The sequence below is a fragment of the Neolamprologus multifasciatus genome, chromosome 23 (genome assembly GCF_963576455.1).
Source record: "Neolamprologus multifasciatus chromosome 23, fNeoMul1.2, whole genome shotgun sequence".
Taxonomy (NCBI): domain Eukaryota; kingdom Metazoa; phylum Chordata; class Actinopteri; order Cichliformes; family Cichlidae; genus Neolamprologus; species Neolamprologus multifasciatus.
This window is the reverse complement of record NC_140460.1, coordinates 30665470-30689186: the sequence shown is the minus strand read 5'-3', so window position 1 is coordinate 30689186 and position 23717 is coordinate 30665470. Positions and strand designations below refer to the sequence as shown.

Here is a 23717-nt window from a genome sequence, read left to right as displayed (position 1 = left end):
ATGGGTAAATGACCCAACTCCTAGGTATACTGGGGTGGCTGTATCTCAGGTGGTAGAGTAGGTCACCTACTAATTGGAAAGGCTGGTGCTTCATTCCCTTATACCGGACCTTGGTGTAGCCCCTCAGTTCATCCATGTTACAAAGAAGCCTTCAAACTCAACACCAACACAGTCAGACGCATGTGAATGAGCTAACAAAGCCACCAGATGTGATAGTGTCTTACTACATAGATGTAAAGCTTCTCTACCTCTGCAGGTCCTGTCCCAGTTTCTGTGACCGGTCCTCTGCAAGCACTTGGTACATATCATCTTCCTCCAGCCTACGTTTGTACCCCGCCCGGAACAAAGGATTCAGCCACCTGAGGGAAAAATTATTCCAAGAGTCAGAGGGAAGTGGAAGCAGATGTCGAAAGAAAGAGGAGAGACCGCAGTTTATGGTTTAATTTAGCTGATCATCAACTCTACATGGTGTTAGAGCCGTGCAAAAAAACATGTAATATGCTTGCAGCAATGGAAAAAAAAAAAAAAAAAAAACAACTTAAAATGACGTGAGAAATGTGTGGTAAAGCAGGACTTCATAACATGATGGGCTGGAGGCACAGATGGATTAATAGATATACAGGTTCAAACAAATAAAAATTAAAAAATTAAAAAAAAAAAAAAAAAACAACAGCACTTACATAAAAGCAAGGATCCAAAATGCAGGTCTTTGTTGCTTGTTTACCTCACTTCGTGTCCATTTCATTTCTCTGTGTGTTTTGTAGTCACATTTTAATGGATTTCCTTTTCTCTCTTGACTCCTTTGTAGTTTATTTTGCATGCAGAAATGTCTCTTTGGACACACAGTGTTTTTCACTGAAGCCGTTGCCAGGCCCAAACTGGAACTAATTCCATGCATTTTTGCGGATGCCAAAAAGCAGACACTAACATGACGCCGGAGAGCTATCGGGCCCAAAATTGGTACCACTGTTTACCAATGGCTATAGGAGGTGTTTACCAATGATTTACACAGTCAGTCTGTAGATTGTGTTGGACTTTTTTTTCCTTTTTTAAAAAAAATTACCACAACTCTGACAAGCTTAGACTCTTTTAAGGGATGCTCAAGCGTCCCTAAATGTCATCATTAGAGATGGACCGATCCGATATTACGTATCGGTATCGGTCCAATACTGACCCAAATTACTGGATCGGATATCGGCGAGAAATAACAAATGTAATCCGATCCATTAAATATAAAAAAAGCACCTCACAAAACTTGCGACATGGCGTAACTCGGCTCATAACCATAGCATGTCACAGCAGTGTGCATCACGTGATAGAGCAGCTGTGTGTATTTGTAGCCTTGCTACCAAACCAGCATTTCATCTCCGCCGAAGTTTTCCCAGAGAGAAGTAAAGCAAGTGTGTAAGTTCATCTCTGAATGTAAAGCATTCCCACGTTAAGCTTAACAACAGATATATGGAGCGACTGCCTCTCTCTCTCTCTCTCTCTCTCCTGCTGCTACTTCAATCGTGAAACTGCTTAATGATCAGCTGATCGGCTTTTCTGTCGCGAGTCCGTCTCTCTTCTTAGTTTTTGGCCCACTTCTCACCAGAAAGAGGAAACCAGCGGCTGAACAACAGCAGCACTATTAAGCTTGATAATCTGTTGTTAGAATTTATTTAATATTACTTTCTACACCAGGATTGTTTTCTACGTAGCTGACGGCTGGTAACTGTGCAGGGGTGGATCTAGCAAAGTTTAGCCAGGGGGGCCGATAGGGCATGAACAGGAAAAAGGGGGCACAAAGACATACTTTTCTTTCTTATTCTCATTTAAAATGTCTAGCTTTTAATAAATAATTATCTGACTCTTACACCCAAAGTTTTAATCTGATGTAAAATATATAGAAGTCCATTACTGTATATAGTAACTGTTAAGTCTAATATACCCTAGTAAGTTATACTACTTTTTCCTTTGGGAAGATACCATCTGTGCAGTCTGCAATTCTGTAGAAGAAAGATGTTGAATCTATTTAATTATTCTTGAAAAATAATTTATTTCTGTGCATTTTCCCCCTGCATCAAATTAAATTTGATTACATCAATTAAGCATCATGAGGTGGAGGGTGGTTCCCTATTTTTTTTTTGCTGGGAGTTTGCAACCCTATTAGTTAGGTTGCTTAATATTTCTGCTAAGTACTCTTTAAAATACCAGAATAGGGAGGATGGAGCAGGTTTAAGTTTATTAGATTGATCCGTGTTGCTGAACTATGAAATATTTTGGGCGCAGTGTATTTTTTACATACAGGTATAACAGAATAGCTTTAGTGTTGTTATTTATTTAAACTTGAGTATAAACTTATACAAAATGCAGCAAGATATTAAAAAAACTTTTATTGATTAAAAAACACACTATATCGGATTCATATCGGTATCGGCAGATATCCAAATTTATGATATCGGTATCGGTATCGGACATAAAAAAGTGGTATCGTCCCATCTCTAGTCATCATAGCACCCATTAAAAACAAATAAAAGAAATTGTCTAAAGCACAGTGGACTGACTTTATGTGGTTAATAGACTTTTAAAAAAGCTGTGGATGCTTCTCCTCTTATCTGCTTTTCTACAAACTGTTCTTTAACTTTGGAAAATTGTGGTCAGCATGACTGAGCCTTGGCCTCAGTCACTACCACTGTGACACTACCACTGTGACACTATATTTAAATGTCTAAATAGATTGGGTTTGAAGGCAACATTTTAATATTTATCAGATTGAATTTAGGTTTCCAAAGGTGAAAAGGACTGAATGGTTGCACCATTTTACATAAATATTAAAGCGAATTTATTATATGCATGGCATTATCCTTGGGAACTGAGCCCCCCTAAAGGTTTTAACTTAGACTCGCCCCTGGTGTAAGAACTCAAGGGAGATTCTCTGGAAGAGAGGTAACAGCGCGTTGCCACTGGGCTAGTGCAAGGTAAACACGTCCAATTACCTGTAAAGATTAAAGAGCACAGGTGTATTAATAACGGCTACGTTCTACTCAGGAGGTCCTGCTTCTGTTCGCGAGGTTATAACTTGCTGGGAATTGAGAAATCAAACTTCGTGAGCTTGATGTGAGTGGTAAAGGAAACCGTCGTGTACAAAAAAGCAAAAAACAGCTTGATCGTCCACACAAACAAACATCCTCTGTGTTTGATACAAACCCGAGTAAGCAATTGCCATTTGAAGCGGCGGTATTCAAAATAATTCAACGATAAAGCTTTGAATAAATATACAGGATATGCTTCTGGCATTAAAGACTTGCCTAAAGTTTAAATTCTGTAACGAAAACCAGACAACCGCGTTTTAGCCAAGCACCCGACTTCTGGTTTTCAGCAACTTTCGGTTTAAGCTGTTTTATGGCTCCACTTACTTTAAAAACAACATTTAGAAAACATATACATTTCTCCACATCCTTTATACGTGTTTTCAAGTTTCAACGATAGCCCGCAGGACGTTTTATTAACTTACCAGAAAAATATTTTGGACAAAAAGTTCGCGGTGGCAGCCGGGTTCGTCTTGGCGTCTTTGCTGACCTTTTCCATCGTAGCCCACGCTCACACCGCAGGTTCCCTTCAGCTCTTCCCCCTTATAAAAAACTGCTCCTCGTGGCTATGTGCCGTGGTTTTGGAGCAGACACATGTTACGCGGAGGTCAGCAACCTCAAGGTGCGTTACATATCCTGTAAGACACATGAGCCCTCTCCTTAGAAGCGGTCATAAAAAAGAAAAAATAGAATAAAAACGTCTGTAATCGCTCCGCCCCGTCACACCCAATTGGTTAAAACAGTTGTGCACGCGCACTGACTGTGTGGCTGCGGTGCATTCATGTAACATGTTTAGAATGTCACAGAGTCCAGTTTACCTATGATTTTTCTTCTTTTTTTGTTCATTGATGAGGAAAAAGTAGTATTAAAGATACTGCAGATAGTTCTCTTTCTAATATGGAAGAGTCCTTGACACCTTCAGTTTTCAGATGCAGAAGTTTCACCTTAACTTAACTGATATTACGTAATAAAGCAATATTTGTACCGCATTACGTTTTAAGGTACAATTGCCGTCAAAGATAAGGAAAAAATTGACTTTACTGGTGAATATGAAATTTTCTTTATGCTGTAAAAGAGCTCAAACGTGTCCAATTAAACTTCATGTGTGTCAGATGCTTTGAGCTTATCATAATTTGTCAGCAAAATACCTTCCTCATAGGGCTTGCCTTGTAGCTGTGAGGTCTCACTTGACTGTATTTAAGTTTTGATAACAATGTATCATAAACGAAATTGTGTCTGTCCTGTGGGACCCAACCTGAGAGTTTTCTACTCAAAAGTTTCCATGGCAAAGGAGGTGGCATTTGTTTGCTTGCTTGCTTTCTCTCTGTGACTTTATGATCCCAGAGGCAAACACACTGATGGGAGGTAGACACAAAGAGAATATCCTATAAATAAAGAGCAGGCTGTTGATGAGAGAGGCTGTCTGACATTCAACAGGTGTTTCCTGCTTTGACATAAAAGACCAGAGATAGAAAGAGAGAGCAGGGACTAAAACACCTACCTCCTTTCCTTCTGTCACTAATTTCCCTTTTCCTCCCCCTTATTCACTGAAATTCAGTCAAATATAACCAGGGTAAATGAATGTCCTGACAGTCTCAATCTAATGATAACAAAGCTGCATGTTCATAGCTCCTAACCTCACACGTTACTTTATACTACGGCTGACGTTTAGCTAGCGCTGACTGGGAGAAAGGCCAAAAGAAGAGAAGCCAGCAGGAGATTATTACAAGCAGCTGAGCTCAACCCAATAACATTCATCCAAACTGCTGTACTTTCGCTTGCTATCCTAAGTTGTGTGGCAGGTCTGCTTCATTTCTCACATGTTGTATTTTCAGGTTATTTTCATTTCTTCAGTGCTCAACAAGGCAAAGGTGCATTATTTTCACAATTCTTCAGCATGCCTTATTGACTTGGGTCAGGGTGACCAGACAACTGCCGCTTACAAGATATTATTACACTATAAACCAAGGGGATGGATCTGTGGGAAAAACCCAATAAATCAGCAGTTTCTTAAATAATAAAACCAGTCAACCTAGCACCAGCAAGCATGCCATCTTTAAAGTCACTAAAATCACCTAATTTCCTCATCCCGCCAGTTTGCAGTAAGCAGGTCAGCCTGACCATGTCTACATGCCTAAAAGCTTTAATGCACTAATGAGCCGCTACCATGTGATTGGCTAATTAGATAAAGATAAGATACCAATAATGAGTCATAACAGGTATACTTTGGACAAGAGCTTTCACTGCATATTAACATTATAAAGTGACAGCTACAATGGTACACTGTTTTTCCATGAAAAATTAGATCTAGCCTTTGAGAATGTGCCCTTTTCTGTATGAACTGTAACAAGACCAATCAAGGACATTTTGGGAAATTTCGAGCTCCAATTGAAGAACAAAGCGATCAGTGCTGACTTTTTTCCCCCTTGGCTCTTGAAGAGAGCGGTATTATATATGATGCTTGTGGGAATTCTCAGTTTCTGTAAAAACGCAATAAGGAAAGAGTTTGATATTACAGATCCAGTGAAATGACTGAAAGGTACTACAACAGGATGTTATTTATTCACAGAATGTTTAAAGAGTGATCGACGCTGTTGCAATAAGTACAATACTTCTTGTAATGTTTGGCTGCTGCTGCTATTGGAGGGGCACCAGATTCTTGGAGCTCAGTGTTCAACAGTATCGTGGTTGTCTTACCGGTGAACTTCCTCCTTTCCTCTCCTCTCGGAAACGCTGCTCTCTTTGAGCTGAACCGTGTTGTGCCGACTTGCACCTGCAACTCATATTCAAGCCAGTGTGTCAAGTCAGTCAGTGTAGAAATGGGAAAGTTTTGACGATGAATATATCGACGGAAGCTGGACCTCAACCTTGACACGTGGGACCCACATTCCAGCTCCACAATTCCTTTCCTTCCTAATTGTGCAAGCATGCTGACCAGGGAGCGTACCTTTAGTGTAAACATCCTGAAGGTCTTGGTATCCCCTGACATAACAGGTGGCCCGTCCATTAACTCTGCAATACGCTGGAGTGCCAGTTGATGCGGCTGTCCATACTCCTGGTTGAGGGCATCCATTGTGTTGGTGTAAGGGTGCCTAGAATGGCTATAGGAGTCAACAATAAGCAGGGCCTCCTCCAGCTTAAGATGATCTACCAGTATCTGGAACTTGAACCGTTCTGTTGCGTCTGCTGGGAGGATATTTTCCAATGCGATCCTCAGCATTGCAAACTCTCGTGGGTTTGGGTGTACAAAATCTGTGATTGTAGGTGCTGGCCCCCTAGCGCTCCTGACCCCCCACAGGGCTCGGCTGTCGGGATCTAGAGAACGAATAGTACTCCGAGTGCATGGATCTTGGAGGGGGCTGGTAATGGGACCCATCATCACGATGGGGGACATCCCAACCTCCAGCTGGTGGCTCTGGGAAACGGTAATAATCCCTGTCCAAACTGCGAGGGTGACACAATGATGCTGCATGCTGTTTTCTCTCTGACAAGGTGAAACCCTCAGGTGAGTAATCACAACTTCTACGCCGAGAGTGCTGGGTGTCCGATACCGGTGCTGCCATCCTCTCCAAGGGACGGGTAAGGTGTCTGGGGCGAACAGCGTACCATTCGGGAGAATGCCGACGTGTTGCTGTATGTTCTAAAGCAGGGGTGTCGAACTCCAGGCCTCGAGGGCCGGTGTCCTGCAGGTTTCAGATCTCACCCTGGGTCAACACACCTGAATCACATGATGAGCTCATTACCAGGCCTCTGGAGAACTTCAAGACATGTTGAGGAGGTCATTTAGCCATTTAAATCCACAAGGACACACATAAAACCTGCAGGACACCGGCCCTCGAGGCCTGGAGTTCGACACCTGTGTTCTAAAGGGTGCTGACAACCTGAATCTGGCTGTCTAACAGGTTCCCGCAGAGCCCCCTCATATGGCATTGTCATATCAAGTCCTGGGAGAATGTGTCCCTTAACTCCTCGGATTGAAGCTGCGTGCAGTTTCTTGCCACCATCAGACTCCGCTCCACTGTGATGGCCCGGACTGCCAGGCCGATCCAGCTTATCAGACTGGTCCTTCTGCTCTAACTGTTGAGGAGGTCGTGTGTCATATGCACTCTGCAACTGAGTAATAACACTGCTGAGATGGCTGAGTTGCTCACGTAACTGCTCGGTCTCATTTGTAGCCTGGGGGTGAAGCTGGCCCATTCTCTGGTCACTTTTTTTTAGCCAGCTCTGCATTCTGCAGTCGCAACTGGTCCAATGCCTCCAGCAAGGCTTCCTGCTCGCTTCTCAATCTTTTATTCTCCTGCTGCAACATTTCGGTGTCCTCTTCCCATCGATCTCTGATGTCCCATCCAGACTGGAAACTATCCTGAGTGACAGGAGATTCAGATCAAGGAGATCCATCCTCTCAGACGTGGCGGGGGAATGTGAGCTGTGAAGATCTACTCCGGGGGAGATAGTCACTTAAGTCATATCCTTAAGGGCAGGAAGAGCCGGGTGTCTCCTGGCGCGCTGTTCTTCCATGCTTTTATTACAGGGATCACTCCGGCTCGAAGGACCACTTGTTATAGCGGACGCCCTGGACCACTATCTCTTAAACGTGATTCGGTACTGTTCCCTGGTAATAACGTCCGGTTACGTCCGGGGAATGATGTCAGAGTGGAAGACCTTTATTTGCCACGAGCCCACATCGAACACACACTCTCGCTGGCAAGTAAGGATGTGGTTTGGTTCTATGAATGCATACTTGCCCACCTTAGTCCGATTCAACTCCAGTCCACAACTTGCCTGCAGCAGCGCTACTCTCCGACTACACTTTTAATTGCCACAGCAAGGAGAGGTGAGGGTGAGGACTCTGATTGGCTGTTGGCCTCTGGGGGAATCATGCTCCTCCCATGTAGGTAACGCATGCCCTGCCCGGAGGACTTTTTAGAATACAAATATCCTGCATTGTGGGAAATTCCAGTAGCAAAGTGATGGAGATTGAGTTTTTGGGAATGCCCCTGAAAAGTGATAAAATATTAGCATTTTTATTATGGCTCATTCATATTTTCAGTACATAAGTGTAACATCTACTTTTGCCAGTAGCAATTCATAAAAACATAAAAACTAATATTGATCAGAATTGAGTTCAGCTTATTGGTGTGGCCCTCCACAACAGTCCCAATTTATCATGTGGACCTTGGGAAAATAAGTGCCCACTCCTGTTGTACACGATAGATTAAGGGAGTACAAGAAGTTTTTGAGCTTATGTTAAACACAGAAAGAGAATGCTAACTCTTTATTCTGAAGGTTTTGAACAATCATTGATTTCAAGCCCAGTCCAGTGATTCTGGGTGATTGGGAAATGATGAATAGAAAACAGTAAATGGTGCTGTTAGCCATATGATTGGATTATAGAAGACACCTGAAGAATGGAGTTGAGCCACTCATTTGGACTCCAGTTTAGCCCTGTATTTAAGAGAAAGTTGTGTCTTTTCCTTTAGAGATCACACAGCGGTGCCCTGTTGGATGCTCTCTCTCATGTGCATAAAGAAATAAAGAGGGCTGGTACAGCTCATTGTGTTTGCCGACTTTGTTAATTAAACTTCCACGACAATAGTGGCGCTGTGAGCAGGGTATCCCGCCTGGTCTCGCTGGACAACGGCTCCTGAGCGGCTGATCACCCCAAATAGAGCTGCGGACACCCTTGACAAACTACAAGGGCAGCAATTTTCAGATGGGTAAGCTGTAGTCAACCTATATATAAATCATGAGAGTTTTCTGGCTGGCTTAGAGGAGGTGAGCAGGTTGCAGACCTTTGTGATAGTTCATGAAGGACCTTCTGGGCTTAATGTGGGATGAAATCCATGAAGATGAGATGACGAGAAAAAAGAGAGAATGGTTTTCCCAAATAGGGGTTCACTCAGTGTGAACCAGTTAAGAAAGCTATCGTGGTGGTGGGGGGGGGGGGGGGGGGGGTTGTGTGTCCCAGGGATCCCAGGGGCTATGTTGTCTGGGAGCTTTTGCCCCCTGGGTCTCCCATGGCAAATTGGTCGTGGGTGAGGGACCAGACAAAGAGCGATTCGGCAGACCCTTATGAAGAGAACATCGAGGGAACAGTTTACCCTGCCCGGGATAGGGTTACCGGGGCCCCGCCCTGGAGCCAGGCCTGGGGAGGGTGCCCGAGGGCGAGTGTCTGGTGGCCGGGCCTTAGTCCATGGGGCCCGGCCGGGCACAGCCCGAAGAGGAGACATTGCCCCATCCTCCCGCATGCCCACCACTCGCAGGAGGCGCCAAAGGGACATGGACATAGACATGGAATGTCACCTCTCTGGTGGGGAAGGAGCCTGAGTTAGTGCGTGAGGTTGAGAGGTACCGGCTAGATATAGTCGGGCTCACCTCTACGCATGGCTTGGGCTCTGGAACCAGTCTCCTGGAGAGGGGCTGCACTCTGTCTCAGGTGCTCCACCTGGAAACTCTGTTGTCCTGCTGGGAGACTTCAATGCTCCCGTGGGTAACGACAGCGAGACCTGGAGGGGCATGATTGGGAGGAACGGCCTCCCTGATCTGAACCCGAGCGGTGTTTTGTTATTGGACTTCTGTGCAAATCACAGTTGCGGGGACATTGAGTCCAAATGGACCATGTTCAGCGTTTCCATTGCCGAAGCTGCTGCATTGAGCTGCGGCCACAAGGTGGTTGGTGCCTGCCGTGGTGGTAATCCTCGAACCAAATGGTGGACACCAGAGGTGAATGGAGCCACCAGGCTGAAGAAGGAGTCCTATTGGGCTTGGTTAGCCTGTGGGACTCCGGAGGCAGCCGACAGGTATCGACAGGCCAAGCGGAATGCGGCTCGGGCAGTGGCTGAAGCAAAAACTTGGGTGTGGGAGCAGTTTGGAGAGGCCATGGAAAATGACTTTCGGACTGCCTCGAAGAGATTCTGGCAAACCGTCAGGCGTCTCAGGAGGGGAAAGCGGTGCTCTACCTGCACTGTGTATAGTGCTCGCGGAGCACTGCTGACGTCGACTGAGAAAATTGTCAGGCGGTGGAAGGAATACTTCGAGGACCTCCTTAATCCCACTGACACGTCTTCCGAGGAGGAAGCAGAGTCTGGGAATGAGGGGAATGACCCGCCAATTTCCGGGAGCGAGGTCACTGAGGCAGTTAAACAACTCCTTGGTGGCAGAGCCCATGGTGTTGATGAGGTCCGCCCCGAGTTCCTGAAGGGCTCTGGATGTTGTAGGGCTGTCCTGGTTGACACGCCTCTACAATGTTGCGTGGAGATCAGGGGCAGTACCCCTGGACTGGCAGACCGGGGTGGTGGTCCCCATCTTTAAGAAGGGGGACCGGAGGGTGTATTCCAACTACAGGGGGATCACACTCCTCAGCCTCCCTGGGAAAGTCTATGCCAGGGTGCTGGAAAGGAGAGTTCGTCCGCTAGTCGAACCTCGGATACTGGAGGAACAATGCGGTTTTCGCCCTGGTCGCGGAACACTGGACCAGCTCTTTATCCTCTCAAGGATATTTGAGGGTGCATGGGAGTTTGCCCAACCAGTCTACATGTGTTTTGTGGACTTGGAGAAGGCATTCGACCGTGTCGGGTGTCCTGTGGGAGGTGCTGGGGGAGTAGGGGGTGCCTGGCCCATTGCTACGGGCCATTTGATCCCTATACAACCATTGCAAGTGCCAGGTGGCGGAGGGCTTTCACTTTGGTGGCCTCAGAATCTCATCTCTGCTTTTTGCAGATGATGTGGTTCTGTTGGCTTCATCGGGTGTGGGCCTCCAGCTTGCACTGGAGCGGTTCGCAGCCGAGTGTGAAGCAGTGGGAATGAGGATCAGCACCTCCAAATCTGAGGCCATGGTTCTCAGCCAGAATAGGGTGGAGTGCCCATGCCAGGTCGGGGATGAGTTCCTGCCCCAAGTGGAGGAGTTCAAGTATCTCGGGGTCTTGTTCGCGAGTGATGGGAGAAGGGAGCCGGAGATCGACAGACGGATTGGGGCTGCGGCTGCAGTGATGCGGACGCTGCACTGGTCCATCGTGGTGAAGAGAGAGCTGAGTGTAAAAGCGAATGTAACCCAGTTCCTAAAATCATCTCAAACAAAAGAGAAGAAAAATGAAAACATTTAATGTTCATTGTTCTGTTCTTACTGTCCCTGTTAATGAAAGAGAAACAAGATCAAAATATTTATTTAAACATAGAAGGGACGCAGATTATATATGATATGCTCTGGTCAAACAAGGGTTAAGTTTTCTCAGAGGGTTGATGAGCTCTGATGAGAGCCTATTGTTTTACTCCACTCCTCGCATGTCAGCCAATCGGTGAAGCTCTGGGCAGCTCTTGTCCCTCCTTAGTACCAGCTCCCAAGTTTTCAGTCTCTTGCTTCTACAGCCAAACAGAGCAGACGGACTAAAACTTTGTTATCGGTAAGCTGGAGAAATTAACATCTAACGAGTTAAAAAAATACCATCTAAACTGATATTTTTTCACAAATTATGGGTTTGCACTTGTTGTCGTCAAGGGCAGAGCGAAACCGGAAGGTTTACTGAGCTGTGGCTTCACGTAACGCTGAGCATCCACTCGACGGCGGTAAGCTAAATGTGGCTAATCAGACACGTGATGTGCGGAGTGTGGGTACAGTTGTTGGATGTCTCTGAAACGCACTGTTGTTAATGTAGTTAGTTAATAATCTAAGTTATTAACATGTGAAAAGCTGTAAATGGTTAAAGCAGCTAAAAATAACTTTATGAGAGATAATTGTAAGCAGACTTTATCCTGCTTCCTGTTTAATTTTTGATGTCAATCAGTTGTTTTACTATACTCAGTATTGAATACTTGGAGGTAATTTTTAGTGTATTTCCGCTTGTACTAGTAGGCCTATGGTACAAGTAGGATTAAGCACGTCTATTTAATACTCCTATTTGAGTCCTTGTGTTTACAGGTTATTGAGATTGATTATTTGCACTTTGTTCAATTTCTGATAAGCATTTGCATATTATTCCATTTCTTAAAAGGGGTAATATACTTATTTATTTGTGATTTTATATATATGTATATATATATATATATATATGTGTATGTATGTATATATATGTATATATATATGTATATGTATGTATATATATATGTGTATGTATGTATGTATGTATGTATATATATATGTATATGTATGTATGTATGTATGTATGTATGTGTGTATGTATGTGTATATATATATATATATATATGTATGTACAGTGAGTATTTTGATGGATGTAATTAATGTTTACAATGAAAATGAATTATATGGTGACTATAATTCCTGAATGTTTAAAACCTTGTAGATAATCTTTAATGTTACTGCAGGTTACAAATAATTGAACCTTGATACTGTGAAATTTTGGATATTGATACTTTGAACTTTGAAACTTGATATTTTAATGTTGTACAACATGACTGAATTGAATTGATTGATGACTGAACTGATGATAGCTGATCTGAATAGTTGTTACTGCACTGTGACACTACTTTAGTTAATTTGTGAGAGTTATCCTTAAAGGGGACGTGACATATATTTGGCCATTGTTTATAGGTCAGGTTTTTATATGGGACGAATCCAAAGACCAGGTCAGCGATTCCAGAACCCAGAGTGTTCCAGTGTTCATTGGATGGCGAGCCAACCCAAGATCCTAGGAGACGATATACATATACACGCACACTCACACGCACACGCACATGGACTACAATCCTCTACTGTACAAGTAGTACGGTAGGACAGACAATCACACACACTCCTTGTCGGACAAATTCTATTGCCATACACCCGTTTGTCATGGGCCCCACCGGTATCATTTGGACTTAAAAAAAAAAGACTAATTCTTTTATTTGTGCACAATTTTATTTTATTCTATTTTTTTGCTACTTTGGGGGAATTTTTTTTTATACTTGACATTCTGTTAAAACCTATTGAAATACTGTGTTGTTTACAAATTTATTTTACAAAGCTTAACGTCAGTAAAGTACTTTTAAAGCCACACAACTGTGTTTGTCTGGTTTCTCTGCCATTCGTGTACCAGAGCTCTAAGAGTCGTTCTCAGTCTTCTGATACTAGCCCAAATTACTTATCACCTTGGTAATTATCCATTGGTACTTTATATAACTCCACGTAAGTGCTACACGAAGCTCTCAATTTACCGGTCAATCTACGTCCCTACCCTCACCTATGGCCACGAGCTGTGGGTAGTGACCGAAGGAACGAGATCGTGGATACAAGCGGCAGAAATGAGCTTCCTCCAAAGGGTGGCTGGCCTGTCCCTTAGAGATAGGGTGAGAAGTTCGGCCATCCGGGAGGGGCTCAGAGTAGAGCCGCTGCTGCTCCACATCGAAAGGAGCCAGCTGAGGTGGTTCGGGCATCTGACAAGGATGCCTCCTGGATGCCTCCTGGGTGAGGTGTTCCGGGCATGTCCCACCGGGAGGAAGCCCCGGGGCAAACCCAGGACACGCTGGAGAGATTATATCTCTTGGCTGGCCTGGGAACGCCTTGGTGTTCCCCTGGATAAGCTGGAGGGGTTGGCTGGGGAGAGGGAGGTCTGGGACTCTCTGCTTAGGCTGCTACCCCCGCGACCCGGCCTCGGATAAAGCGGATGAAGATAGCTGGATGGATAAAAACCGACTGACTTCATATTAGGGATAAAAAAAGAAAAGCTAAATAAAATGATTGTGTCTGTGAGTGCACCAGTGCAAACATTGGGAAGAAATTCACATTCCAGGGATAAAACACTGCAACGAGGTGTTTAGGAAGCATCTAATAGCAAACAGTGCTGTGTGAATGCTAAAAATTTTTGTGTATTCAGCAGGTGGAACCATGTCAGGTGACCCCGGACTCTCCAGATTAGAATAAATATGATGTGGAGGTAGTGACTCCTGAGTCTGACCAAGTAAGCATAAGTAACCAGTAAATGCCAGAAACAGTGTAAAATGTGTATAAAAGTGTGAAAATGTACTGTATTGAAACCAGTTTGCTAAAGCATATAGTTAGGGCCGGATCAGGTGACCCTGAATCTTCCCAAAGTTATGCTGCAATGGGTGTAAGCTGCTGAGGGATTCTCATGATGCATTGAGTATTTCTTCTTCAGTCACGTTTCTCACACAGTATCTGTTAACAGACCTCTCTGCACCTCATACTTGTTATTAATCTCTGTCTCTCTTTCACAGCATGTCTTTTATCCTGTTTTCCTTCTCTCACCTCAACTGGTCGCAGGAGATGGCTCCGCCCCTCCCTGAGCCTGGTTCTGCTGGAGGTTTCTTCCTGTTAAAAGGAGGAGCCAGGATTTAAACAGACTTAACCCACATTAAGTCTGTTTAACTTAAGAAACCCACCTTGACTTTACCTCCTAACACAGATTTACAGACCTGTAGAGAAGCTACTCCAGAGGAGAAGCCCTGATATTGCCTAAGATATGGTGTATCTAACTTTTCTTTATTCTCTTGGTGATTTGGTGATGGTAAATTGAGGCATGGGAGGGACAAGACGTGTGTCAAAAGGAGGGATTCCAGGTTTACTCTAAAACTGTTTTGCGATTAAAAAAAAACATTGTTCTATTGATTTGTGTCACTAACAATTCATATACAGGTGGTACATCCACACTGAGATAAGCCTTTTGATAACCTATAAGTTAAGTTCACTGAGTGAGGTAAGGGGTGAAAAGAGCGCCCTCCTCCAACTCAGTGACTGCAGGGAATTCACCAAGTTGGACTCTGTGTCACTTACGACGGATCAGCGATGGAACACAGATAGCACCTGATTAAAGAGCTGGGCTAGTTTTGTCTGAAAAGGTTCATTATGTTTTAAGTTATGGTAGTCATTGGTGTGATGTTTCTAATTGTTTTACAAATGATTAACATTGACATGACTCTCCAAACATCACAAAAACAGTGAAGGTGGATGTAAATTTCTAAGTTTCAAACTCTTCCCGACTCCTGATCCTGATTAAAAGTGACTAAGTAATTATAGCATGCAAATTTCAAAGCTACTTGACTTGTGTACATTTTGTAGGGTAGCTAGACTGCTTTTCTAGCATGCCAGTTCCTGATACGTAAGTGCATTCGATCGTCATTATCGTAGTAAACATAGCAGCAACAGCTGTAAGTTCCTTTGGCATATTTATTGAATTCTGACACATTATTTGATCCCCTAAAAGTACAAACCGGATTGCAAAAAGGTTGGGACACTAAACAAATTGTGAATAAAAACTGAATGCAATGATGTGGAGATGGCAAATGTCAATATTTTATTCATAATAGAACGTAGATGACAGATCAAAAGTTTAATCCAAGAAAATGTATAATTTCAAAGGAAAAATATGTTGATTCAAAATTACATGGTGTCAACAAATCCCAAAAAGTTGGGACAAGTAGCAATAAGAGGCTTGAAAAAGTAAATTTGAGCATAACGAAAAGCTGGAAGACCAATTAACACTAATTAGGTTAATTGGGAACATGATTGGGTATAAAAAGAGCTTCTCAGAGTGGCAGTGTCTCTCAGAAGCCAAGATGGGTAGAGGATCACCAATTCCCACAGTGTTGCGCAGAAAGATAGTGGAGCAATATCAGAAGGGTGTTACCCAGCGAAAAATTGCAAAGACTTTGCAGTTATCATCATCAACTGTGCATAACATCATCCAAAGATTCAGAGAATCTGGAACAATCTCTGTGCGTAAGGGTCAAGGGCGTAAACCCATACTGGATGCCCGTGATCTCTGGGCCCTTAAACGACACTCACCATAAACAGGAATGCTACTGTAAAGGAAATCACAGAATGGGCTCAGGAATACTTCCAGAAACCATTGTCAGTGAACACAATCCACTGTGCCATCTGCCGTTGCCAGCTGAAACTCTACAGTGCAAAGAAGAAGCCATTTCTAAGCAAGATCCACAAGCTCAGGCGTTTTCACTGGGCCAGGGATCATTTAAAATGGAGTGTGGCAAAATGGAAGACTGTTCTGTGGTCAGACGAGTCACGATTCAAAGTTCTTTTTGGAAATGTGAAATGTGCCATGTCATCCGGACCAAAGAGGACAAGGACAACCCAAGTTGTTATCAACGCTCAGTTCAGAAGCCTGCATCTCTGATGGTATGGGGTTGCATGAGTGCGTGTGGCATGGGCAGCTTGCATGTCTGGAAAGGCACCATCAATGCAGAAAAATATATTCAGGTTCTAGAACAACATATGCTCCCAACCAGACGTCATCTGTTTCAGGGAAGACCCTGCATTTTTCAACAAGATAATGCCTGACCACATTCTGCATCAATCAAAACATCATGGCTGCGTAGGAGAAGGATCCGGGTACTGAAATGGCCAGTTTGCAGTCCAGATCTTTCACCTATAGAGAACATTTGGAGCATCATAAAGAGGAAGGTGGGACACAGAAGGCCCAAGACAATTGAACAGTTAGAGGCCTGTATTAGACAAGAATGGGAGAGCATTCCTATTTCTAAACTTGAGAAACTGGTCTCCTCGGTCCCCAGATGTCTGTTGAGTGTTGTAAGAAGAAGGGGAGATGCCACACAGTGGTGAAAATGGCCTTGTCACAACTTTTTTGGGATTTGTTGACACCATGACATTTTGAATCACCATATTTTTCCCTTAAAATTATACATTTTCTCAGTTTCAAATTTTGTTCCGTGATTTATGTTCTATTCTGAATAAAATATTGACATTTGCCATCTCCACATCGTTGCATTCAGTTTTTATTCACAATTTGTTTAGTGTCCCAACTTTTTTGGTATCCGGTTTGTAGGATTTTGGGGTCACCACAAGTCATTGAGGGATTTTACCAAGCCAGAAAATTAGGGCCGATTACCCTACAACAGTAAAGGTTACAGTACACTGCATACATAGAAAACAGAGCTCTATTACTCTATTGGACAATGTAGATTGTATTGTGGCTGTGTGGAGACACGTGGCTACTTCTGGTTTTATCCCAGTCTTTGAGTCTAATCCCTAACAATACTGGGGCTAAGGGTTCTTATTATTGAAATTATTGAAAGCATTGGCTGAAAGATTTAATGATAAGGACTGACTCACACCGAATGGTTTCCATATCTTAACAACAGTTTCTCATAGATGTGTACTTAGTTGAAGCTCTGTTTAGCAGGTGAACAACAAATGGTATTTCATATTTCCATGTGTAATCTGATATTTATGAAAGTTTTTCCTTTGTGTTATTACTACTATTTTGCATACAAATTTTGTGCCATACGTTATTTTACGCATAGTGAGGCATTGTAAGTTAGAGTGACACATGCAGGCACCTGGGGGAGGACAAGGCCTTTCTCGGAGGAGAACTGGGAATAGGAATATCACGAGTGACAGTTAAATATAGGAAAAGTTGTGACTTTGTCTCTGGAGAAAGTCTCTGTTTTGTTCCTTTGTGCTTTTGTGTTTTGGTATTTCATGCCTAGGAATAGATTCTTTTTTGTGCTCCCTCTCTGTTTCCCCATGTCTGTCTGGTTCTCTGTGGTTGTCTGGTCTCCCTGTTTCTCCTCTTCATCTTAGGATGTTCAGGATCTCTGCTGAGGTTGCACTGGTCCCAACTAGAGGTGCTACAATTGAATTGATAATCATGATTGGATGTTATCAGTAGGTTCACACATAACCATGAGTTCCACCTGCATCCCTTCCTTTGACAGATATACAGGATAAGGATCCACTCTGGGATTGCCCAGCAACAGCAGCTATGGAAAAGCATCACTGAGGGGATTTCATTACGGCACTTGAAGCACTTTCCCCCTGTGGTTTACTGATAGTGAAACACCTGGGTTTAGTCTTCTTGGAATGCTTGCTGTTGGAACACATGCTCATTTTATGATGGCCAGAAGCTGCACCAAAGTCATGTGAGAACAGCACAACAAAGGTATCTTTCAAGTAACAATATGCCCAGAAACAGTGCCAGACTTTTGCACGCACAGATTAGATCTAATCTTTTCTTGGAAATCCTCTGTAATTAAACAGGCCTATATCTACAGGGTGGGCCATTTATATGGATACACCGTAATAACATGGGAATGGTTGGTGATATTAAAGTCCTGTTTGTGGCACATTAGTATGTGTGAGGGGGCAAACTCCATGTGACAAATAAAACTTATTGGTAATATCACAAGAAAAACAATGGTGTGCTTGGTTTCAACGTAACTTTATTCTTTCATGTGTTATTTACAAGTTTCTGACCACTTATAACATGTGTTCAATGTGCTGCCCATTGTGTTGGATTGTCAGTGCAACCCTCTTCTCCCACTCTTCACACACTGATAGCAACACCACAGGAGAAATGCCAGCACAGGCATCCAGTATCCATAGCTTCAGGTGCTGCACATCTCGTATCTTCACACCATAGACAATTGCCTTCAGATGACCCCAAAGATAAACGTCTAAGGGGGTCAGATCGGGAGACCTTTGGAGCCATTCAACTGGCCCACGATCACCAATCCACTTTCCAGGAAACTGTTCATCTAGGAATGCTCGGACCTGGCACCCATAATGTGGTGGTGACCATCTTGCTGGAAAAACTCAGGGAACGTGCCAGCTTCAGTGCATAAAGAGGGAAACACATCGTCATGTAGCAATTTCAAATATCCAGTGGCCTTGAGGTTTCCATTGATGAAGAATGGACCCATTTTGAGCCGATTTTTGAGTCGTGGGACCATTTTGGCGATCGGCCCGATTTTGGCCTTCATCGTGCGTCGTGCATTGTGTAGTATACGTGGGGTAACGAGAAGCGATTAACACCTCACGAGCAGCTCCCGATCATCAATCGCTTGGTCGTGACCGCCATGAGGGTGTCACCGTAGCTTCTCACACTGCGCACGCACAAACACAAATGTCAGCGAAAAAGACGGCGCATCACGGCAGTGCAGCGTGTGATCTGGACACAAGAGATGGAGAAACTTGTAGAACTTTGGAAAGCTTATCCGAGCCTTTTTGATGTGGCCTCACAAAATTATCACGACCACAACAACCGTGAAAATAGTTGGATAGACATTGCTGCTCAATCAGCTGCCTGATCATGTTTTTCATTAGCAATTTAGCAAAGTTGATGGCGGTGGTGTGCGTGTCTGCGTGAGTGAAAGACAGAGAGGGAGAGCGAGCGACAGATTTTCTGTTATAACCTTCATTTTTATGGACGCACAGTGTGAGCACTCGGGTCGCATCAGAGCATCGGGTCGTATAGTGTGAGACCCTGCATCGTGACCTACGAACTTCTAACCCCTGTGAGTCAATCGTACAGTTTGAGCAGGAGCCGAATTGCGCGACTGAAAAAATCGCACAGTGTGAGCCCAGCATAATGCCACTTTCCAGTGACATGCGGCGAGTGCTACCCTGTGGACTCTTGCTGAATTAAGCTAGGACAGCCATTGATGTTTCTTCATTAGTGACAGTTTTCTTGCGTCCACATTTTGGCAAATCCAACGCTGAACCAGCTTCACAAAACTTAGCAAGCAGTTTGCTAACTGTAGCATGGGAGATGGGTGGTCTCGTAGGGTGTCTTGCATTAAAATCTGCTGCAATGACCCGGTTACTGCGTTCACCAAATATCAACACAATTTTGATCCACTCCTCACGTGTTAACCTCTTCGACATGTCAATGGCTGTGAACAAAGAGAAACTTGTAAATAACTCATGAAAGAATAAAGCTACGTTTAAACCAAGCACACCATTGTTTTTCTTGTGACATTACCAATAAGTTTGATGTGTCACATGGCCCTCTTCCTATTGAAAAAACAAAAGTTGTATCCAAGATGGCCAACTTCTAAATGGCCACCATGGTCACCACCCATATATGTGTATCCATATAAATGGCCCACCCTGTATATATATCTATATCTATATCTATTAGGGGTGCATAGCTGGACTGGCCATCGGGCATACCGGGCCGATGATTTTTTATTTTTTTCTGGTAACGGTATAAACAGTGAAAGGTGGTGGATTGGTCAGATGCTGGCCAGTGTGTAAAAATAACTCAGTTGTTTGATGGTGGCTATTGCGGAGCTTCCACTGATTCAGTAACATTAGCAAGTGGTGGAGGACAGCAGGTGGATGAGAGAAAGGGGAGGCAGGAGAAGGAGAGACCCGAGGCGGCTGCCGGTCCGAGTGTCAGGTGAACTGAACTTCAGGTAAGAAGTTATGACCTGCAGTCTATCTGGGTCAGATATAAACCAAGTTTAGATATAGTTTATTTTCATTGTGCTGACTTTTTACAGTCAGTTACAATAACTTGTACTGCGTACTAGCTAGCATGACGGAGTTTCTATACAGCTGGGTGCTATGATGTTACTGATAGTGAACTTTATTTTATTCATAAGGTTAGTTAGTAGAGTTGCCAACCGTCCCGTAAAAAGATGGAATCGTCCCGCATTCAGAGAAAATATTACGCCTTTCGTATTGAGCTGAAACGGAGCACAGTTTATCCCGTACTTCAGCTTGAATGGAAAAAGACACAAAGCTGGATTTATTCTGTCTTTACGCTGTAAGCTGCCTCTTCTTCGCTCATTCTTTCCCCTCCCTCTCCTGTTTCTACTTCAATGAACATGATCATGAAACTGATCAATGATCAGCTAATCAGCTTTTCTCTCTTGTTTATTTATCACCCACTTTGCGCCAGAAAGAGGAAACCAGCGGATGTCGCGTTAAACAACAGCTGCACGATTGTTTGTGTATTTATACACAAGCATTCATATATAGTCAAATAAAATTAAAAAAAAGTTAATTTACCTGTTATTACCACCCACCAAATCCGGTTGTTGGTACTTGCTGGCTTGTGTAGCCACTAGGTAACAAAAGTTCAACACTGCCCCTAGCATCCTGGAGCACTTCTGTTGTCTTTTGTACGTGCTTCGGAGTTTGTACGTGTTTTTACGTTTTTTGGAGTTTGTATGTGCTTCAGGGTTCGTACGTGATTTGTCTGTAGGGGCCACCGTAAATATACTTTTATTTATTCACTCCACATAAAATGTAATAAATAAATCATATAATACAAAAATCAACTATTCACATTTCAACTTTTAACTATTTAAATTTTCAGCTTTTTCCTTTTACAAATTTAAAGTGAAACAACACAAAACACTGCAAACCACAACACAATTAAATATAAATTATAATATGAAAACAAAAAGAAGATGCATATTCTCTGTCATATGGACCTCATGAATAAACTTTCTGAATCCTTTATCATCTGCAACTGAAAATAGTTGTGGATGATTACTGTACCTTTCTAATAGTGATGGGTCGTTCGCGAATGAAATGGCTCTTAGAGCCGACTCTTTGAAGTGAACGACGCGAGCCGGCTCCTTATTGGGAGCCGTGAGGTTTTTTTTCTTTCTCTCACCCTCTCTCTCGCCCTTTTTTCCGCTAAACTCGCGCGCGGCCTGTACCGGCAGAGGGGGGAGGGGCGTTAGTTACACTCTCAGTAGCACAGGATCAGAGCCAGAGAGAAAGAGAGCGAGGGACAACAACGTCACATTAGAAAGGTATAGTAATCATCCACTATTTTCAGTTGCAGATGATAAAGGATTCAGAAATCATGCAGGCCCATATGACAGAGAATGTGCATCTTCTTTTTGTTTTAATATTTTAATTTATATTTAATTGTGTTGTGGTTTGCAGTGTTTTGTGTTGTTTCACGTTAAATTTGTTTAAAAGGAAAAAGCTGAAAATTTAAATAGTTAAAAGTTTGAAATGTAAATAGTTGTTCTTTGTATTATATGATTTATTTATTACATTTTATGTGGAGTGAATAAATAAAGTATATTTATGGTGGACCTTAGAGACAAAGCACGTACAAACTCCAAAACACGTAAAAACTCCAAAACGCGTAAAAACTCAGAAGCACGTACAAACTCAGAATCACGTACAAAAGTCAACAGAAGTGCTCCAGGATGCTGGGCGCAGTGTTGAGCTTTTGTTACCTAGTGGCTACACAAGCCAGGAAGTATCAACAACCGGATTTGGTGTGTGGTAGTAACAGGTAAATGAATTTCTTTTTAAATTATTTGAATAAATATGAGTGCTTGTCTATAAATACACAAACAATACACACATGCTTTCAATTGTGTAATTTAAGTGATCTGGGTAGCTCTGTTTTGGAAGTTCAGTTCATGCTAGAAATGTGTTTTGGAGTTTGTACGTGCTTTTGGAGTTTGTATATGCTTTAGAGTTTGTACGTGCTTTTTGGAGTTTGTATATGCTTTAGGGTTTGTACGTGCTTTGTCTCTAGGGGCCATATATAAACAACCACTTTTTTTAACATTAGTAATTCCTTTTCTGCATAATTTTATATTATTGTTAATGATTAAATAATTAAAGCAACAAAACAACCTGAAGAGCCGGTTCGGAGCCGAAAGAGCCGGCTCTTTTTAGTGAGCCGAGCCGAAAGAGCCGGATCTCTAAAAGGAGCCGGAAATCCCATCACTACTTTCTAATGTGACGTTGTTGTCCCTGGCTCTCTTTCTCTCTCTCTCCCTCGGGCTCTGTTCCTGTGCTACTGAGTGTAACTACTGCCCCTCCCCCCTCTTCCCAGCATAAAGCACAAGGCTCGCGTGCTGAGTGAAGCGGAAAAAAAGTGCGAGAGAGAGGGTGAGAGAAAGAAAGAAAAAAAACCCCACGGCTCGCAATAAGGAGCCGGCTCGTGTCGTTCACGTCAAAGAACCGGCTCTAAGAGCCATTTCGTTCGCGACCGACCCATCACCACAGGAGATGTCCTTACCGAATCACCAGAGCTGAACAGGTGATGGAGAAACAGGTTTACCTTTTAGTTAACATGAATGAGTTAAAGGGAAGTTATGAACTGTTTCTGAGAGACAAATAACACCAGGATCCTTTTTTACGCTGACAGCTGGTAACTGTGCAGGGGCGGATCTAGCAAAGTTTTGCCAGGGGGGCAGGTAGGGCATTAACAGGGAAAAGGGGGCACAAAGAAATACGTTCTTATTCTCACGATGCCATTCCATTCTAAAATCGTTATATTCTGTACTATGCCATTCTATTCTATACTTTGACTTTCCATTCTATAATATGACTTGTATGAATGAATGAATGAATGAAAGGCTATATTGGCCACATGCAGGTTTCCCTGCAGTGGAATAGAACCCCCCCCCCCCCCCCCCCCCCCGACTAACACTGCAAACACTGAAAAAGTACACAACAATGGGAAAGTAGAAGAGGAAAAAGAGACCTCTACTCATGCTGGGCACCTATTGGAGGACAGCATAAGAACAGGAAACAAAAAAACTCCTCTGCACAGAGAGCACATAAATGTCCACAGTACAACATTGGAGCACGTGACAAGCCACAAGGTTGGGTAGGGCGTGAGGAGTAATCCGAAGGAAACACAGCAGTCATCCTGCACAGCGCTACCATTCCAGCGCGGCACACAAGCCCGCCGTCTTCCCCCACAGGAAACAAGCATCGAAGGCGTTTGGAAAGGGAGGGGGATGAGTGCGTGCTTATCAGTGTAAGTGTATGTGTCTGCGTCTCCAGAGTTCAGCTGAGACAGTGTCCTCCGCCCTATCAGGCTAAGTAAACAGTCTGCCAGCCAACCCAGGTGGCCTTGCATGGAATGGGAAGAATAGTCAACACACAGTCGTTATCTGGGAGTTTTGGTCCAGCCTTGGGCCCGCAGCTGGTGCCGTGGTGTCCGC

At 43.5% G+C, this 23717-nt stretch overlaps 1 protein-coding gene and 1 long non-coding RNA gene across 2 annotated transcripts in view; one reads left to right on the top strand and one right to left on the bottom strand.

Annotated features, from left to right (window-relative positions):
* Positions 1-3757, bottom strand: part of abcc4 (ATP binding cassette subfamily C member 4 (PEL blood group)) — a 37965-nt gene extending 34208 nt beyond the window's left edge. Inside the window, exons 1-2 of the mRNA XM_085150428.1 lie at positions 3497-3757; positions 249-359 (exon numbers count right to left, since the gene is read on the bottom strand). Coding sequence (XP_085006554.1) covers positions 249-359; positions 3497-3570 — 185 coding nt within the window. The 5' untranslated portion in view covers positions 3571-3757. The remainder of the gene's footprint in view (positions 1-248; positions 360-3496) is intronic.
* A 14942-nt stretch (positions 3758-18699) lies between these two features.
* On the top strand, positions 18700-22493 carry LOC146491965 (uncharacterized). Its single transcript, XR_014872488.1, has 2 exons — positions 18700-22215; positions 22271-22493. It is a non-coding gene; the product is annotated as an uncharacterized LOC146491965 (long non-coding RNA).
* The last annotated feature ends 1224 nt before the right edge of the window (positions 22494-23717 follow it).